We start from the raw sequence: 15,900 nt of genomic DNA on the forward strand, positions 1-15,900 counted from the left end.
GTGTTTAAATATTAATTAAGCTTTACTTAAGCACACAAATTACTTCAAGAATGTATAGCCTATAAGCAAAGATCTGGAATATGTTTCTATTTACAAATTTGTGATAAATTAAATTGATAAATGAAGCGTTTAGGCCTCAGTGTGAGTCTGAGCTACCTGAGCTTTCCATCCTTCTCCTTGCTGCTTGTCCAGACCTGACCTTCACAGAGAAATGGAGGCGATTACCAGAGCATCAGTGTTTTTGGAGTACAATTGAGGCTACAACTTAAGATGATGTTTTTGTATCACTGCAGTCAGTGCATATTTACCACTACCATTGTATTAATCAATAACCATCTGTTTTCTGTTTTGTGAGTCTCATAAACAGCTTTGTGTATGTTTTTTTCCTTCCTCAGTACTCCATGGTAAATGAACCTCTCATCGAGCTGGCTAACCCCGGGGCCAGCGGCTCGCTCTTCTACCTAACCAGCGATGACGAGTTCATCATTAAGACCGTCCAGCACAAAGAGGCCAAGTTTCTGCAGAGATTACTACCTGGATACTACATGGTGAGACATTTGAAACACTCATGAACGGCCTGAAACCCTCAGATCCCTTCATCAGATGCATTAGTGGCATTCATGAGATGCAGTGAACATTCTCATTAGCTCTCACTGTGAGGCACCATCAGACTAAAGAGGGGTTCAGTCAAGAGGATGCTGCAAACACATGAAAGCTTTGCTATTCTGTTTAAGAGGTAACAGGTCGATGCAATATAATACTCAAACAATTTCCTTGGGGCGGCATGGTGGTTCTGTGGTTCCTCACAGCAGTAAGGTTCTCGGCTTCCTCCCACAGGGTTAGGTTCATTTGTGATGCTAAATCTATACCGTATGATTTCTATGACATCTGTATTCATCACTTTATAATCTGCATCTTTATTATTATTATTTTTACTCTTATTGTTTGTGAATTTGATATTGTTCATTTTAAAGCACTTTGTTACTTGTATTGAAAAGTTATAATTATAATGATAATATTTTTTTGTTAAATTGACCCTCTGTATCCCTCACAAGGATAAGCGATGGATTGACTATTTAAAAATTGCACCAAAAGTTCTTACTGACACTTTTCTCTTCAAATTCACAGAACTTGAACCAGAATCCACGCACACTACTGCCTAAGTTTTACGGCCTGTACTGTATCCAGTCTGGAGGCATCAACATCCGACTGGTGGTGATGAACAACGTGCTGCCTCGCTCTGTCAAGATGCATTACAAATACGACCTGAAGGGATCCACGTACAAGCGTCGAGCATCCAGGAAAGAGAGGGAGAAGGCCTGTCCCACTCACAAAGACCTGGACTTTCAGGACATGCACGAGGAAGGGCTGTACTTTGATGCTGAGACGTACAACAACCTAATGAAGACGCTGCAGAGAGACTGTCGGGTAGGTGGTTTGTGGCAGTGTGTTTTACGGGATTTTGTGTGTGCATGCTCATTCTTGTCTCTTCGGTCACCACAGGAAGACAAACTCACAACAAACATGGAAAATAATTATGAGTTTACTTTCTTTAAAAATGCAATATTTAATTTTCACGCCTTCATTACTCTCTGCATTGTAACCTGCAGCCAAGTGACATCAAGTCACATGCTCTGTCAGAGCGTGAATCCTTTTAAATCTGTAAATTCACATAAGTGAAGAGACATAGCTGTTGGTGGGATTCTATTGACCTCTAATTCTCATAATCGATTATGGAAGCTTCAACACATGCAACAGTGTAATTCAACCACCACACTGTGTGCTAGTTCAGGATAGGGGAGTGTGTCTTAATGGGACAAAATGTTTTGATAAGACAGTTTCCGTGTGTTTGCCAGTCAGACCGCAGCCTGTTTCCACTGTGTGTTCAGTAAGCTCTCAGTTTGCCCCGGGCACTGTTCTCCATTCTCTGCCCTGTAATGTTTCAGTATGACAGCTCTCCAAACACTGAATATGATTAAGAAAAGATCCTGGTAGCGTGAGAGACTCAGAGCCTGATCCAAAGATAGTCCTGCAGTCCAAAGGTGCACATTCTTCTCTATCTCGACCGTGCACCGGAGGAGGATAGTTAGAGTTTAATCAGAGGCATGATATGCTCTGTTGATCATCCATCGGGCCTAAACTCAAAATCGCTTTTCTGTAATATTTTGTAAATCTACGTAAGCATCAGACGTCTTGTCGCTTGACATTACCTCTTTTACATAAATAGTTGGTCACAAGTGCAATGAATCCTGGGATAGGGAAAGGATTAAAGTTGCTGCCACAGTGCTCAGTTTGCTCTCCAGTGGCTGGGAAGTGAAAGATCCCCGTCCAGAAAAGGTTAAATTTATTGTTTGATCAATTATTAAACCTTTTTCTGCCAAATGCGTTTTTTTCTTGGGGAAAAAATCTGAGATAGAAAGACACAGTCCTTGTGAAACTACAGTTAATCATTTAGCTTGTAAAGTCAGGATTATAAAGCTGTTTCTAATGTGCAGTGACATTCCCACTGTGTTCTAAGGACAAGGTGAACGGCCTCTTGGCATATCTTAATGTGTGATGACAAACTTCCATCCAGTGATTTAAAGAGTTTTGTCCTGCTGGCAGGCTAATGATGGGGTTTAGAGCTCAAAGCCTTCTGTGTTTTAATCCCATTTGTTCTGCTTGACATAGAGCATAGTAGCTGCACATGCACACATGGAGCACGTACACACTACTCCTTCACCCTGGAACCACTCCTGTGTGTGTTACTGTGGATTGATGTATTAGATGAGGCCAACCTGCCAGACCTGGCAGCCCCGTGCGGCTCCATTGAGCAATTTAATGACTTAGATTACACAAGGCCTCAGCTGAAATGTCTCAGTTTGTAGTGTGTGGGAATTGAAGAACCTTCATTGTGTCATTGTCCAACAGTGATTGATGGCATATGGAGCAGAATTAGTGGTAATGAACAGTGTGATGCTGGGTATATGGGGCATTCTTCTCTTCTCTTCTCTTCTCTTCTCTTCTCTTCTCTTCTCTTCTCTTCTCTTCTCTTCTCTTCTCTTCTCTTCTCCTCTCCTCTCTTCTCTTCTCTTCTCATCTCATCTCTTCTCTATATAAAATGACATGACTGAAGATATGAGTATGAGTGTGAATGGTTGTTTCTCTCTGTTGGCCCTGTGATAAGTTGGCGCCCTGTCCTCTCGCCCAATGTCAGGCTCCTTAGATAATGGATGGATGGCTGGATCTACTAGAATCATTTGTGGTTTAGAGCTGCTCTTTCAGAAATTTTATCCTACGAGCATCCAAGTGTTTGGACAAACTTGGGTCTTGTTGGAGATATAGAGGAACTTCAATTCATCCCCTCAGGTTACAGCCTTTCCCATCATCATTAACCAATATGCTGACTTTCCTTTTCTCTCTGTTTTCTTTTTAATGTTTTCTTACGCACATTGAAGCCAGTGTGACATCCCTCTCTATTGCCAAGCCAGTTTTTCCTTAAAGTTGAACCTGTGAGCACACACACACATTTACAACCACGTACACTAGACATGCACTGCCCACTTACCCAATGTGTTATCCACTTACTGTAAGTGTATGGTTTGGTGTGTGTATCTGTAAGTGAGACTATTAGGCAGCTGCTGTTAGACACTCTGTGCTGCGCAGTTTGTTATTGTCATGGCTTCCTGCATTTGCCTCCTGAGCGGGAAGCAAAGTGCCCTCTAAGCAGAATCTCTATCCATTTCCATGAGTAAGCAGCTAACCCCGTCACCCCAGGAGAGGACGGCCGACCAAAACACAGAGGCAGGGTCGGCAGAAGCCAGGCAACATGGGTGTAAAGGGTGAGGGGGTGCAGGGGAGCAAGGAAGTGGAAGAGGATTGCTGTCCTGTGAAAGAAAATGTGGAGAGGCCCCTGAAAAATAAATTTGAGCTATTTTTGCAGCACATGTAGTGATTTCTCTGTTGTTGGAACGTAGGAGGTCAGAGTTGAGTTGAAGCTGAAATCGGAGCATCGAGAGGAAGAGGAGTCAGTGCAATGCGATATTTTTGCCATGTGGGACTCTATGCAGGATACACTGTTCCTTTTAAGTCTCCTCTCCCCATGCAGCCCCACTGATACTCCCTGAATGCCAAAACACAAAACACAAGGCATTAATAATTCATGTTGAACTCTACTGTACAGAGAGTGTGAGACTGGGGGGGTTTATTGTAGATGAGTGTGTGTTTGTTGCTGGTCTGGTGCAGCAGAGAAGAGCAGCATGACCCTGTGGTTTGTTTGCAGCGCTTGTTTGACAGCAGAGGCCTCATCATGTCGGGGAAAACCCAGAAAAGACGACATTAAGATACTTCAGTTACACAACTTGAGTTACACAACTTGAGTTACACAACTTGAGTTACACAAGGCACAAACAAGTGCAGAAACAGACAGATTCAGACAATGCAGGCATGCTTGGTAGGAAGACAATCATGGGTTGCGTAGCAGCTAGTGTAGCCAATCATAAACAGCCCTTTACTGTATGCCCTCCCTCCTCTCAGCCAAGTGATCGTGTGACAACAATAGCCTCTCTCACTCTCAGCTGCTAGAAAACAGAGGCCGTGACCTTGCAGTCGAAAGTCAGCAATGCTTCAGCATGATCCTCGGCCACTGGCGCACAATGCTGTTTCTACCAAGACACAAACGTATTCATTACACTGCCAGTAATGAGTATTTACATAAGTGATGGATGTCGATCACAATAATTTTGCCCTCTGTACAATCAATAATGAAAAAATTCCCATAATGTTTGATAATGTCATCATTTAGAGAAGGGTATTACAAAATGTAATTATGTTGTGATGATGTACGTGAATATGGACCATGCGTCAGAACAGATCTTTTTTCTCATGGAATCTCTCCAGCCAATCATGCTGTTGGAGACATCTGTAAGCCTGTTTATAAAGATACAATGAGATAATCCTTTTTAAACCCATAATAGGGAAATTTGCAATAAAAACAATGGATTTTCTTTGTATTGTTTTCTTGGATAAGAATTTTAAGCCTGGTACAAAATGTCAACATTTCTCAGCGAGCAACATCGGGTGAAAAATCCCCATCATATCCTCCCAGGGCCCAAGTGTTCAGATGTGTTGTTTTGACCCATCAATTATTAAAAGTCAAATAATATTCAGTGAATTTTCAGAAAAGAGGAAGTGTTTGCATCTGAAACCAGTGAGTTTTAGACACTTTTTCTCAAAGTATCTGGACAATAACTGCAGCCTTGACACAATGTGATAATATTCCCTTGATAGTAAATGGACTATGAGTCAGTGTATAAATCCAGGATGGCTTTGGGACAACAGAAGCGTGTGAGGCTCTGTGTTGTCTGTTCAGCAGACAGACTCGTAGTTACAAAGCTTGCAGTGTTGTAGTGTCACACCGTCCAACAATATGGCTAAACTGGTACAGAGTGAGAGTGGGGGATGGCTATGAGGTATTTGATGAGGAAGAAAAATCGGATAGTTGAAGATCAGACTCTACTGTAGCAAAGCTCACTTCCTACACCAGGGTTAGGATCAGCCTCCTCCATTCACTGCACGAGAACTGAGCTGCTTTTCCAATGAGAGCAGAGGGCAGGTTGCCCAGCGGAGACACCCCAACACTTGGCTGCCGCGCCACCAAAGCTCAGTAGTGTCACACTGATCTAAACATACACAAAGAGCATTTTTCAGAACACAAAGAAAATCTGTGGTTCTAACAAAATGCAGATGTTTTCTCTCTGTTGTGACGGTTTGATTGTTTGCCTGGGAACGCTGGGGCACAGGACGTGTGATGGCGTGATGGCCTTCTGTAGGCAGCCTGGTGTGTGTGTTTATGTGTGTGTGTGTGTGTGTGGCTTTATTCAAAATGGCTGCTGTTTGAAAAGACTGGGGGAGGTCGAGTGACGGGATGCAAATTGTTGATATGGAACAGGCAAAGCTCGGACAAAAGGCCGACTGTTCGAGCCAGTGTTTGCATGGGCACGTATGAATGTGTGTGTCTGTGAGTGTTTACAGCAGCAGTTGTTCTGCGGATGCGATCTAAGAAAGTCTTCTCTGAATAAAATGGGTTATTTAGAGAAAGGTGAGAAGAAGCTTAGGCTCAAACTCAAAACACTCCTGGTCTCATATTCTTCACAAAACCAGGACAGATTTCTCTGGTTTCTGGGTCACACGTTTTTTTTTTCACCCTTTACTTGAAATATTACACAAAGAAAACGTAACAGGTTTTCATGAAACTTGGTTGACTCTCTTCAGCGTTATTTCATTAGGAACATTTAGGGACTGATACCTATGAGTGTGAGAAATTTACCGTGATTCAAAGTGAACTGTTGGGCTTTGGCCGAGGTATACGCTCTACTGGTTGCCATTGTGGTTGATTCTTTGTCTTCTGGTTGAAAGTAACAGAAGGGATTGAATAGAAAGTGTATTTGCTAATCGCTTCAAGTTCTTTTCCTCCTGACTAGCACTGACCCTGGCCCCCTTTCTGAGCCGGCCTCTCCTTGTCTCTCCACAAGTTGAGCACCAGGAGACGTCAAGTCCCAGAGTCTCTGGGAAAGTGGGCAAAAGGCTCCTCAGACAGGTTAATGTGCAACACTTGGCTCACTGTGAAGAAACACCTTGTTTATTTAACTCAAAACTGGTTTAGACAGAGATTTCCTTTTGCCAGCTCTCTGTGCTTTGAGTCACATAAATATGATGCGTGATCAAAGTGTTTTGGGAGGAAAAAAAAGTGTCGCTTTATGTACCAAGGGAAAACATCCAGTCCAGCAAATGAATCTCTTCAGTGTTCACGCACAGAAAATGTGAAATATTCTGTTATTTCCATTAATTATCAACTAGTGCCTGTTCTAAACCTGTCTGTAACCAGGATCCCCACAGTCTGAAGCAAAAGGCTCATTCCAAACAGCTTTTTTTATTTTTTTGAAACTGCACAAAGAGCTGTTCACCGGTTTATTCAAAGTTCAGTGCAGAGTCAGTACGCAGAACCTTGAACCAATAGTTGTGAATGCACTTTTGTCGTGAGTGACGATGACTCCCAGACTCCGCTGCTACAAAGCGTTAATTCAAAGTTTATTAATATTCAATGTATCATGCGTCCAATTCACACCAATATGACACTGTGCTTTCTTGGCCCTTTAACAAAACACATGGCAAGTGTGAAGCCAATAAGATGATCGGCTCTTGAGTCATGTGAGCCACAGGTAGAAGCCGTTTTTAGGCCTGAACTCTGGACAATGTCCACGTAATTGTGTTTGGCCTTTCTCCAGAGTTTGCCTTCCACAAATTAACAACGCATGAAGGAGATTCTCCACTGTGCACAGCACATTAGCCCGTAGCGCTTCGTATCACCAAAAGCTCTCTACATTTTCATCTGTGTTGTGTAAGGGAATCCTTTTTCACCCTGAGATATTCTCACATGCAGCCACTCCAGAGAATTTCAGGGGATTGTCCTGAGTTCATATCTGAAAGCAGCTAGACAGAGATTTCTGGGATTAAAAGATAGTTGGACACATTAAGCATCAAATCTGTTTTTCTTGTAACTTGTCCCAGGTGCTGGAGAGTTTTAAGATCATGGACTACAGTCTGCTGCTGGGTGTGCACGTCCTGGACCATAGTCAGAGAGAGGGCGGCGAGTCGGGCCAGGCGGGGGGCGACGGTAGGCGACCTGTGGGTCAGAGGGTCCTCTACTCCACTGCCATGGAGTCCATCCAGGGAGATGGCAAGGCAGCGGAGGCGCTCACCACAGATGACACGTGAGTGAGCTCAGCTGGGGGAAAACACACACCCACATTATGAACACATATTTGGGCACACACACACACTGCCTTTGTCTGTCTCTCGATCTCCACCTTTTCTCTCACAGACAGTTATACAACTGTGCTCATACCTCGCACAGGACACTCAAAGAGTAAACACACACACACATAACCATAGCTACACAAATACAAACACAGTCGCTGCTCTGCTTATTGACAGCAATACACATGAATTTAAATACCTTAAGTGCCTCTTTTACAAACACTTTATTTGCACAGAGGTTTATGTGCCGCCCTTCCCCTGACTGCTGCTGTGTTTAATCTGTGTTCCAGGATGGGTGGCATCCCTGCTAAAACACACAAGGAAGAAAAGCTGCTCATCTTCCTGGGTATCATAGATATTCTACAGTCATACAGGTACTTACAGATTCTGTCATTTCACATCTAACCGGGTCTTTCTATAATCAATCTGTTGATTTTTGAGGACATGAACTCATTAACATCTTTCTGTGATCGGTAGAAATGCCCGTCTCAATTTCTGAAAAGCAAAATTTTGCATGAATAACTAATGAAGATGACAATAAAGAGGGATTGCATGACAGCACTTCTTGATTCTCTCTGAGTGACCTCTTTGACTGATGCCTGCCCTCCGACAAGGCCTCTTTGCTTTGAATTATCACCCTGCATTGATTGAAAGAGCTACGAGCCACTTTACCAGACTCCTAAAAGGACTGAGTCCATTTTTTTTTCAATACCCAACATGATTTCAATGGACACAGACATCTTCTTTAGTTACACATTGATTTTTTTGTCCTGAGAGCAAACAGTGATTCAGGAGGAGGAGGAGGAGGAGGAAGTGAAGGAAGACATTTAAAAGCATGACATAAATCTTGGATCTTTTTGGTTCAAGGCATCAAATTCACACAGAGTAAGTGAGATGAGGTCAGGGAGGAAGGACGAATTGGTTCAATTTGTCTTCACTTATCCAGAAATGTGTCTTTTAGCTAACCTCACCCAGAAACAAACCTCGAGGAGTACAGTTTATCTCTTAATACAACCAAATGAAGAAATGAGAAAGAATCAAAGTCTTGATCAAGCGTCGAAGGGAAGTTGTTGTGTAATTGAACACAAACTTAAAAAAAACTTTCTCTTGCTCCTCCCCAGGTTCATTAAGAAGTTGGAGCACTCATGGAAAGCGCTGGTGTACGACGGTGTAAGTTCCCTCAAATCTGAAACTGCTTTATATGAATGAGCCTTTTGTCTGCACAGGCACTCGCTCACATACTGAGTTTACTGTCTTAATGAAAAAAAAAACATTTTCTCTTCCTGTCCCCTTGCAGGACTCGGTCTCGGTGCACCGGCCCGGCTTTTATGCCAGCCGCTTCCTCAAGTTCATGAGCACGAGGGTCTTCAGGAAGACTCAGCGTAAGTGTGCAGGTCACACACGTGAGGGGACGGGAGCTCACATACACAGAAACAATGGGGAGAGGAAAGGAGGAAATCGTGGCCCGATAGGGAGAGTGGACTTGTTGGCAGATTTTATCACCAGCGTTTCACTGCATTAACCGAAATAACCGCAGGATTGTTTCCTTACATTGTCCTCCCTGCTCCCCCCTGTTATTGTCCTCCATGGTTGGACAAGTATTCGAGCCACATGATCAACTTTGATTCAATTTCAGGATTTAACTGACTTTTATTCTTTAAAATGAAGAACACCATGTTGGTTATGTAATGTGTAAACTATCATGTGGTTGTAAAAATAAAACAGAGACCAGAAACTCACAAACTCACAAACAACAACAAAGACATTTACAGAAGGACACTTGTTAAAGTCAATAAACTCTTTTAGACCATTAGCAAGGACATTGATTCTTCTTCTTTGACGCTTGTCTAATCCTGTATATTCCAGGCATGCGGAGCCAATGGTACACGTGTGACTGATCCCATGATGCTTTGACCACAAAACCCTAAAAATCTGTTCTCAGTGTCGTGCATGTGGCTGTAGGTCAGGAAGCTCTTCACATTAGTTATGTAACCGTGCAGGAGAACTGTGTGGAAATCATCATGACTGAGGCAATGGTTTGTGTCAATAACCGTGTCATGTTCCATCATCTGGAGACAACAGGAACGGATTTCATTTCATGCCCTGCTCGGGAGACAGAACGACCATGTCCCAGGGGACGCTAATCGTCACTGTGTCGTTTTAACAGTTGAACAACTTCTCTGCTAATTCTGAAAGGCAAAGCATCAGAGGATTATTGTGTGTGAACATCACTTCAATCGTCTCTTTCCTCTGACTCCTCCAATTATCTTCCCATCTTTCGTTTTCTGCCTCGGTGCCCCCCCCCCCCGACTGAATCATCTCCCTCCTGTCTTTTCTTCCCCTGACTCATGTGCATCCTTTTGTGCTCGACAGTGCTTCGATTTTCCCCTTCAAAGAGGACACGCACCTCCATCCCGGCTCTGAAGTCGTCCTCGCAGGAGATCCTTTCATTGCAGGCGGATGAGAGGAAAGAGGGGGACAGGAGGGACCGGATGGGAGGAGCCCGCAGCCTCGCCAGTCTGGACGGACAAGGTAAACAAAACAACAGCTTTCGACAAAGGCCTCACTGTGGCCATGACAACATGGTAGTTCACTTTGACTCTTTCTGTGTACTTTGAAAGACAGCGTATCTTTTGTTTGACAATGTTCAGCTACTGAATAATTAACAAGATTATATTAAAAGTGAAAACATGCCTATAACTGTCTTTACCGATCATATGACCACCAGGTACAGTATGTTACAGCCCGAGGACGGCCATTTTGTGTTTACCCAGGCCTTAATGGCTGAAACATGTTTTTACTGTTGATATGATTCAAAAACCATTAGATACTAAAGGCTTTTTAATTTGTCACCTTCTTGAATGACTCACATTCCTTCAACTTGTCTAAACTCTTTGGATCCTCAAACTGAAGAGCACCAGAGGGACATTACACCCAGCCATCACTCTCAGAGCTTTTTGTTTTTGAACTCCATCATTAAGATTCAACTCAAACTAAATTGTTTTTATCATAAACCCACACTTCCCATTTTTACTCTTATCCTCACCTTCTCTAAACCGCCTCCTAATCTGCTACTTCATCCTCAGCCAGTTGCAGATTTTGTGGCCTTTTAAATCTTTTCACAAACACTTCAGGCCCATAAACAGCCACTTGACCATTTGGCAATAAAATCCTCTCAGCATCGTGCCAGGGGAGCAGCTGTCACAGGCTGATACAGTGCTTGGCCTTAATGGGAAGAACACGGGGGCATCCATTCAGATACAGAATAAATGCTGGTGTGTGTCACAACCACAATCTGAGCCAAGTGAACGGAGGTGTGTGGATCTGGCGTCTGATAAAGAGTGAATGTGTCTGAACTTTGTGTTTCATATGATGAGGGAAGGAGAGTGTAGACCGAACCTGAAGATATCAGGGTGTGGTCCTGTAAAGCAACTTGTTGAACTTTCCAGAGCTCTGCTTGTGGACAGTAAATATGGGTCAAGGAGGACAGATAGGCATTTGTTTTACTCTGGAGTGTGAGGTTTACGCAGGAAATTTATACTGTATTTATCTGAATCTTAAATCAATTAACCTTAATCAAAACCTCATGCCCTGCCTTGTCTCAGCCATTGGGCCTATTCAAACGAGAAGAAGAATTAAAGAATAGCTTTTTATCTTTTGCACTACAGCTGTTATTGATGCAGGTAAGGATATATTGATCATGTTGACTGATTAATGGGGCACTTTAGGTCTTTCTAGGGTCTGGTTAATGTGAACAGATATCACAAACACATTATTATAACATACATGTGACTGTTTCCTCCTCAGCTGTGTTCAGTTCCTACCTGCGGCCCGATCTGGTCCCCGCCAACCCGTCGTTCTACGAGGGCTCCTCCATGGGAACCATCTCCACCTCGTCCATCTTTGTCAACGTGGACCACCAAACAGAGGAGAGGTAGGTTTCCTTATCTCGCTCCTTCCTGTTGCTTTCATTGGGTCACTACACAGAGTTGATTCAGAGGCAGTTTGTTTAGTTTATCACCTCAAAACCACAATGTGCAGCTCCTGTGGTCTTGAGGATAGGTATGTAAATTTGCATTACCAAACACACGCGGCCACACGCCCACGTAATTGTCACCTTACATCATATGGTCCTATCGGGGATGTACGTCATGGAGCAGGTGACTCAGCGGGCTTGGCCACATGCACCTACTACACATTCACATTCACATGCACACTTTTACACAACATATGGACGGATCAGTGAGGAATGAGTGGTGTGAGAGTTGATTTACATGACAGGAAAGAAGGAAAAATGGTTTTTACTTACAGGTGAAAAATCCTCGGTTAGTTTGACTTCATTTCATTAACCACAATTTCTGACAGCTTCATTTATTTGCTTGATTGTTTGACATTTAACCTGTTTTTTAAATTGCTTTTGTCATTCTGCTATAAAAAGTCTATTATAACAGTATATTATTATTTATTTAGCATTTAGACATACTTTATTATGTTTCTATTGTATTGAGACAACTTTTACAAGTTACTACTTAATTCTAAGTTTTGGAACACCCATAATCCACTTTTTACCCGCTCCTCTACAGTACATTAGAGGACAGTTTCTGATTGGACACCTCCGGACACTTTGTCCTCTGCCCTCTCCCAGTTTCCCATCTTCCACCTCTCCTCCTGTCTCAGTGTCAGGTTCTGCCCGCTCTCTGAGGCTCCATTGTGCGACTTGTCTGGTCTTGTCCCCTCCGTCAGTCAGTCACCTGCTGCTGCCCTGACATTGTTCTGTCGGCTGTTTGCATAAATATTTAAACAGCGGCTTTGACACGGGTCTCACTCGGGGCCATTATGCTGCAGAAAGACGGTGACAAAAAGAGGACAAGTGGTGCAACGGGACACTGTGGATCCACTGAGACAATAATCACTGTCAGAAAGCTGCTGCGTTACAGTAGTAACACATCCCTGTTGTGATGTTTGAGGCTACAGGATTGCTCTATAATAGAGCTACTGTTCACATCAATCCATCCATTCATCCATTATCTATACTGCTTATCCTTTGAGGGTTGTGGGTTGACCACGGCCAATCCAGGATTCAAACCAGGAACCTTCTTGCTATGAATTACAGTAGTAACACATCCCTGTTGTAGGATTGCTCTAAAACAAAGCAGCTGTTCATGTGTCCCATCAGATCTACTTCTACAGGTGTACGTCTCTGTTATTCTCTCTCAGTTGACCTGGGTCAGTCACATGTCACAGAAGAGTGAAAACACATCCCTGAATGTATCAGGGAGTCTGCTGATGTACATACAAGGCAAACTGCACTGCCCCCTGGTGGGGGCATCAAAACAGTGTCCAGGATGTGACCGACACCACATGCTTCCACCTAGTTTCATTATCAATAGTTTCTGCGTAATCCTGCTCCATAAGGAAGAAACAACAAACATGAAACGTAACACACTTGGCAGATGTAATAAATTAATTTTAAGTGCATGCACTCAAAATACACACTAATGACCAAAGTACTCATGTCATATACTGTAGTACTAATGACCAATGGCTGCACGGGGGATAAAAGCGTGTTTACAGTTGGTTGCTTGCAGGAGCAGCTGTCGCCTCTGAAACATCCTCAGCATTTAAAACCTATTTCTCAATTAATATTTTTTCCCCAAAACTTTGGACGATGAGTTTGTGACGTGTGTTTTTATTTGAGCTAAAATATAGAATGTGTGTTTTTTCCTTGAATAATTCACTTCCATCTGTAAAGCTATAGTAATCATTGTTGTATATGATCTCAGCTGGTTCTGACTCTCGAGGACATTTTGTTTGTTTCATGTGAAACATTTCAGAGATGATGAAACTGTGAGCCTGTGAGCGGAGGCCTCCGCTGGGCCTGAAGCCAGACCACAGGTCTCACTTCCTGTCAGCTCGTCTCTTTGCTTCTTTGATGTCAGAATCTCAGCAATAGTGTGTGTGATTTGTGGCGTCTCTGACAAAAGTTAATATGAAAATATCACTTCTTGTTTCAGAGAGGACGTCGCGTCCAGCTCCACGTTCACCCTGGAGGACAGTGCCATCTGCCTGATGTCAGAGCAGAGCACCATGGATGTGGACATGGACCGTGATGACGGATCTGTGCTGGACGTCTATTTGGTGAGTTTCCTGTTATTTTAGGTCACTGTCACATTGTAGTTGTTCGCGGAGATTACATTTCAAAGTATGATTCCCCAAAGTTTGGCATCGAAGAGAAGATTAAATGTAACTCTGAGAGGTGAATATTGGCCAATGATATCGGCTAAGCGATAAATTGGTTGGGCTCTAGAGAGAACTGTACATGTGCTGGAGGTAAATTAGCAGATTTCCACTCTCTTAACAATAATCCTCTGACTGAACATAGGGAGGTTTCTTAGAGGAGATGGATCCCTGACGACACATAGACTGGATGTGTAGGAAATATCTTAGCATATGATCTGTTTTATATTTCATGAACAGCAAAGTCTGTACATTACAAGTGAATAGATGCACCATCATCCTCCTTCTCCAGCAAGTCGGTCTCTGTTTTATGCAGTCTTGTTGGTGTCCATTACGCTACATTCATTATCTTGACCTGTTCTATGCTCTTTTGAGTAATTGCTTAACTGCACGTTTGTTTCAGATTAACAAAATATGCTGATACTATTTTCTCTCTCCCTGCAGTGAACAGAGCCGCGTCACGGCCGTCATTTCCTCCTGCCAATCATAAGACAATCGCCACACTCCATTGGAAAGGCTGTGCTGGCCTTTAACTCCACCTCCAGTGCTGCTACATCTATGTTGCCACTTGTTTTGCCAAAACATAAGACAGAGACTCCCCGGGACATCTGCAGGAACCATGTGACATGTTGCCCTAACGATGACAACCATCACACTGAACTGAGAGTTACATTTTTAGAGCACGTGTCAATGCAGTGCCATTAAGTTTTATATACGTATCCTGTTTTCATGGCATTCATGAATTTTACTGTACACACACACACACACACACACACAGACACACACAGACACACACACACACACACACACACACACACACAAGGAGACCAGATACAAATCATACATTTCTTTAAATTGTTTTTTTTTCTGCTGACCTGAGGAAATTTTAGACACTTTTAAAACCTGCAGCTGCACCAGCTGCTGATCAGATGAGGAATGTTTACACCCGTGATGGCACATTTGACCCTGATGGGACGTAACTGTGCCACACAGAGGACACACGCCAGCTCTTAGCCGCAGCCAACACTGAGGACGAGAAAAAACTCACATGAACAGACTGGATCGAGAATCTACTGAGGCCGAACACAGACTGAGCTGTGTCGGAAGCAGCCACCGTCTCCTGACCAGACATAAGGACACGTGCTGCTCTGACATGAACCTGCAGGCCGGAGCGCTGCTGTAAACTGACGGGAGGAAAACACAGTTACTGGCTGTCGGATGAAGCACAGAGCGGATGGACAATGTACTTGCTCTCATAAAAAGGCACTTTTGACATTGGTTATGATTACTGTAAGAAATACTTCTCTCTGAGGACATTTCTTAGGTGGCATAAGCACAGATTTGGATGTGTGAACATGCACTTTTTTCTCCCCCTCGTTCTACTCTACCAATGCACACCTCTGTCAGCCCTCCACACTACATGTACAGAGACTATGAAGGAACAATGTGGATTATTTTTGATGCAGAGCTCCTAGTTTTGTCAGGACCGAAGATGCTTTTACTCAGGATCTCCTCCTTTGATACTGATCGAGTCACGAGACAAACAGATCCCACACATAGAAGCCGTCTGATACCTCTTCATCAACATCAAATCCAACTGTACATGTTGAATTCCACAATCACGTCATCACTTGAGACCATAATTTATGTAAATCTCACTATTTTACCGTTTGCTGAAAGAAAACTTTCATCGCTGAATGTAAAGACAATGCATATTTATATAGAGAGGACTATAAATAAACAGGTAAAAATCAGTGTCTACTTCTGTTAAGGCTCCTGAAGCAGTACTTTGCATACCACTGTACATGTTTATCATTCATCCATTTAATTTGTCAATTTTGCCACTCAGTTTCACAGCAGTGCGAC

General features: G+C 43.1%; 1 protein-coding gene and 1 long non-coding RNA gene across 2 annotated transcripts in view; one reads left to right on the forward strand and one right to left on the reverse strand.

Moving 5' to 3' along the window:
• pip5k1bb (phosphatidylinositol-4-phosphate 5-kinase, type I, beta b) overlaps positions 1–15,788 on the forward strand; it is a 34,383-nt gene extending 18,595 nt beyond the window's left edge. The window contains exons 6-15 of the mRNA XM_020100937.2: positions 396–548; positions 1,129–1,428; positions 7,549–7,751; positions 8,088–8,171; positions 8,919–8,967; positions 9,095–9,179; positions 10,171–10,329; positions 11,605–11,731; positions 13,812–13,935; positions 14,479–15,788. Coding sequence (XP_019956496.2) covers positions 396–548; positions 1,129–1,428; positions 7,549–7,751; positions 8,088–8,171; positions 8,919–8,967; positions 9,095–9,179; positions 10,171–10,329; positions 11,605–11,731; positions 13,812–13,935; positions 14,479–14,481 — 1,287 coding nt within the window. The 3' untranslated portion in view covers positions 14,482–15,788. The remainder of the gene's footprint in view (positions 1–395; positions 549–1,128; positions 1,429–7,548; positions 7,752–8,087; positions 8,172–8,918; positions 8,968–9,094; positions 9,180–10,170; positions 10,330–11,604; positions 11,732–13,811; positions 13,936–14,478) is intronic.
• Positions 6,896–8,279, reverse strand: LOC138407486 (uncharacterized). Its single transcript, XR_011240904.1, has 2 exons — positions 7,997–8,279; positions 6,896–7,765 (listed from the first exon to the last, which is right to left on the reverse strand). It is a non-coding gene; the product is annotated as an uncharacterized lncRNA (long non-coding RNA).
• Positions 15,789–15,900: the final 112 nt, after the last annotated feature.

The sequence above is a fragment of the Paralichthys olivaceus genome, chromosome 4, assembly GCF_024713975.1.
Source record: "Paralichthys olivaceus isolate ysfri-2021 chromosome 4, ASM2471397v2, whole genome shotgun sequence".
In the NCBI taxonomy this organism is placed as follows: Eukaryota; Metazoa; Chordata; class Actinopteri; order Pleuronectiformes; family Paralichthyidae; genus Paralichthys; species Paralichthys olivaceus.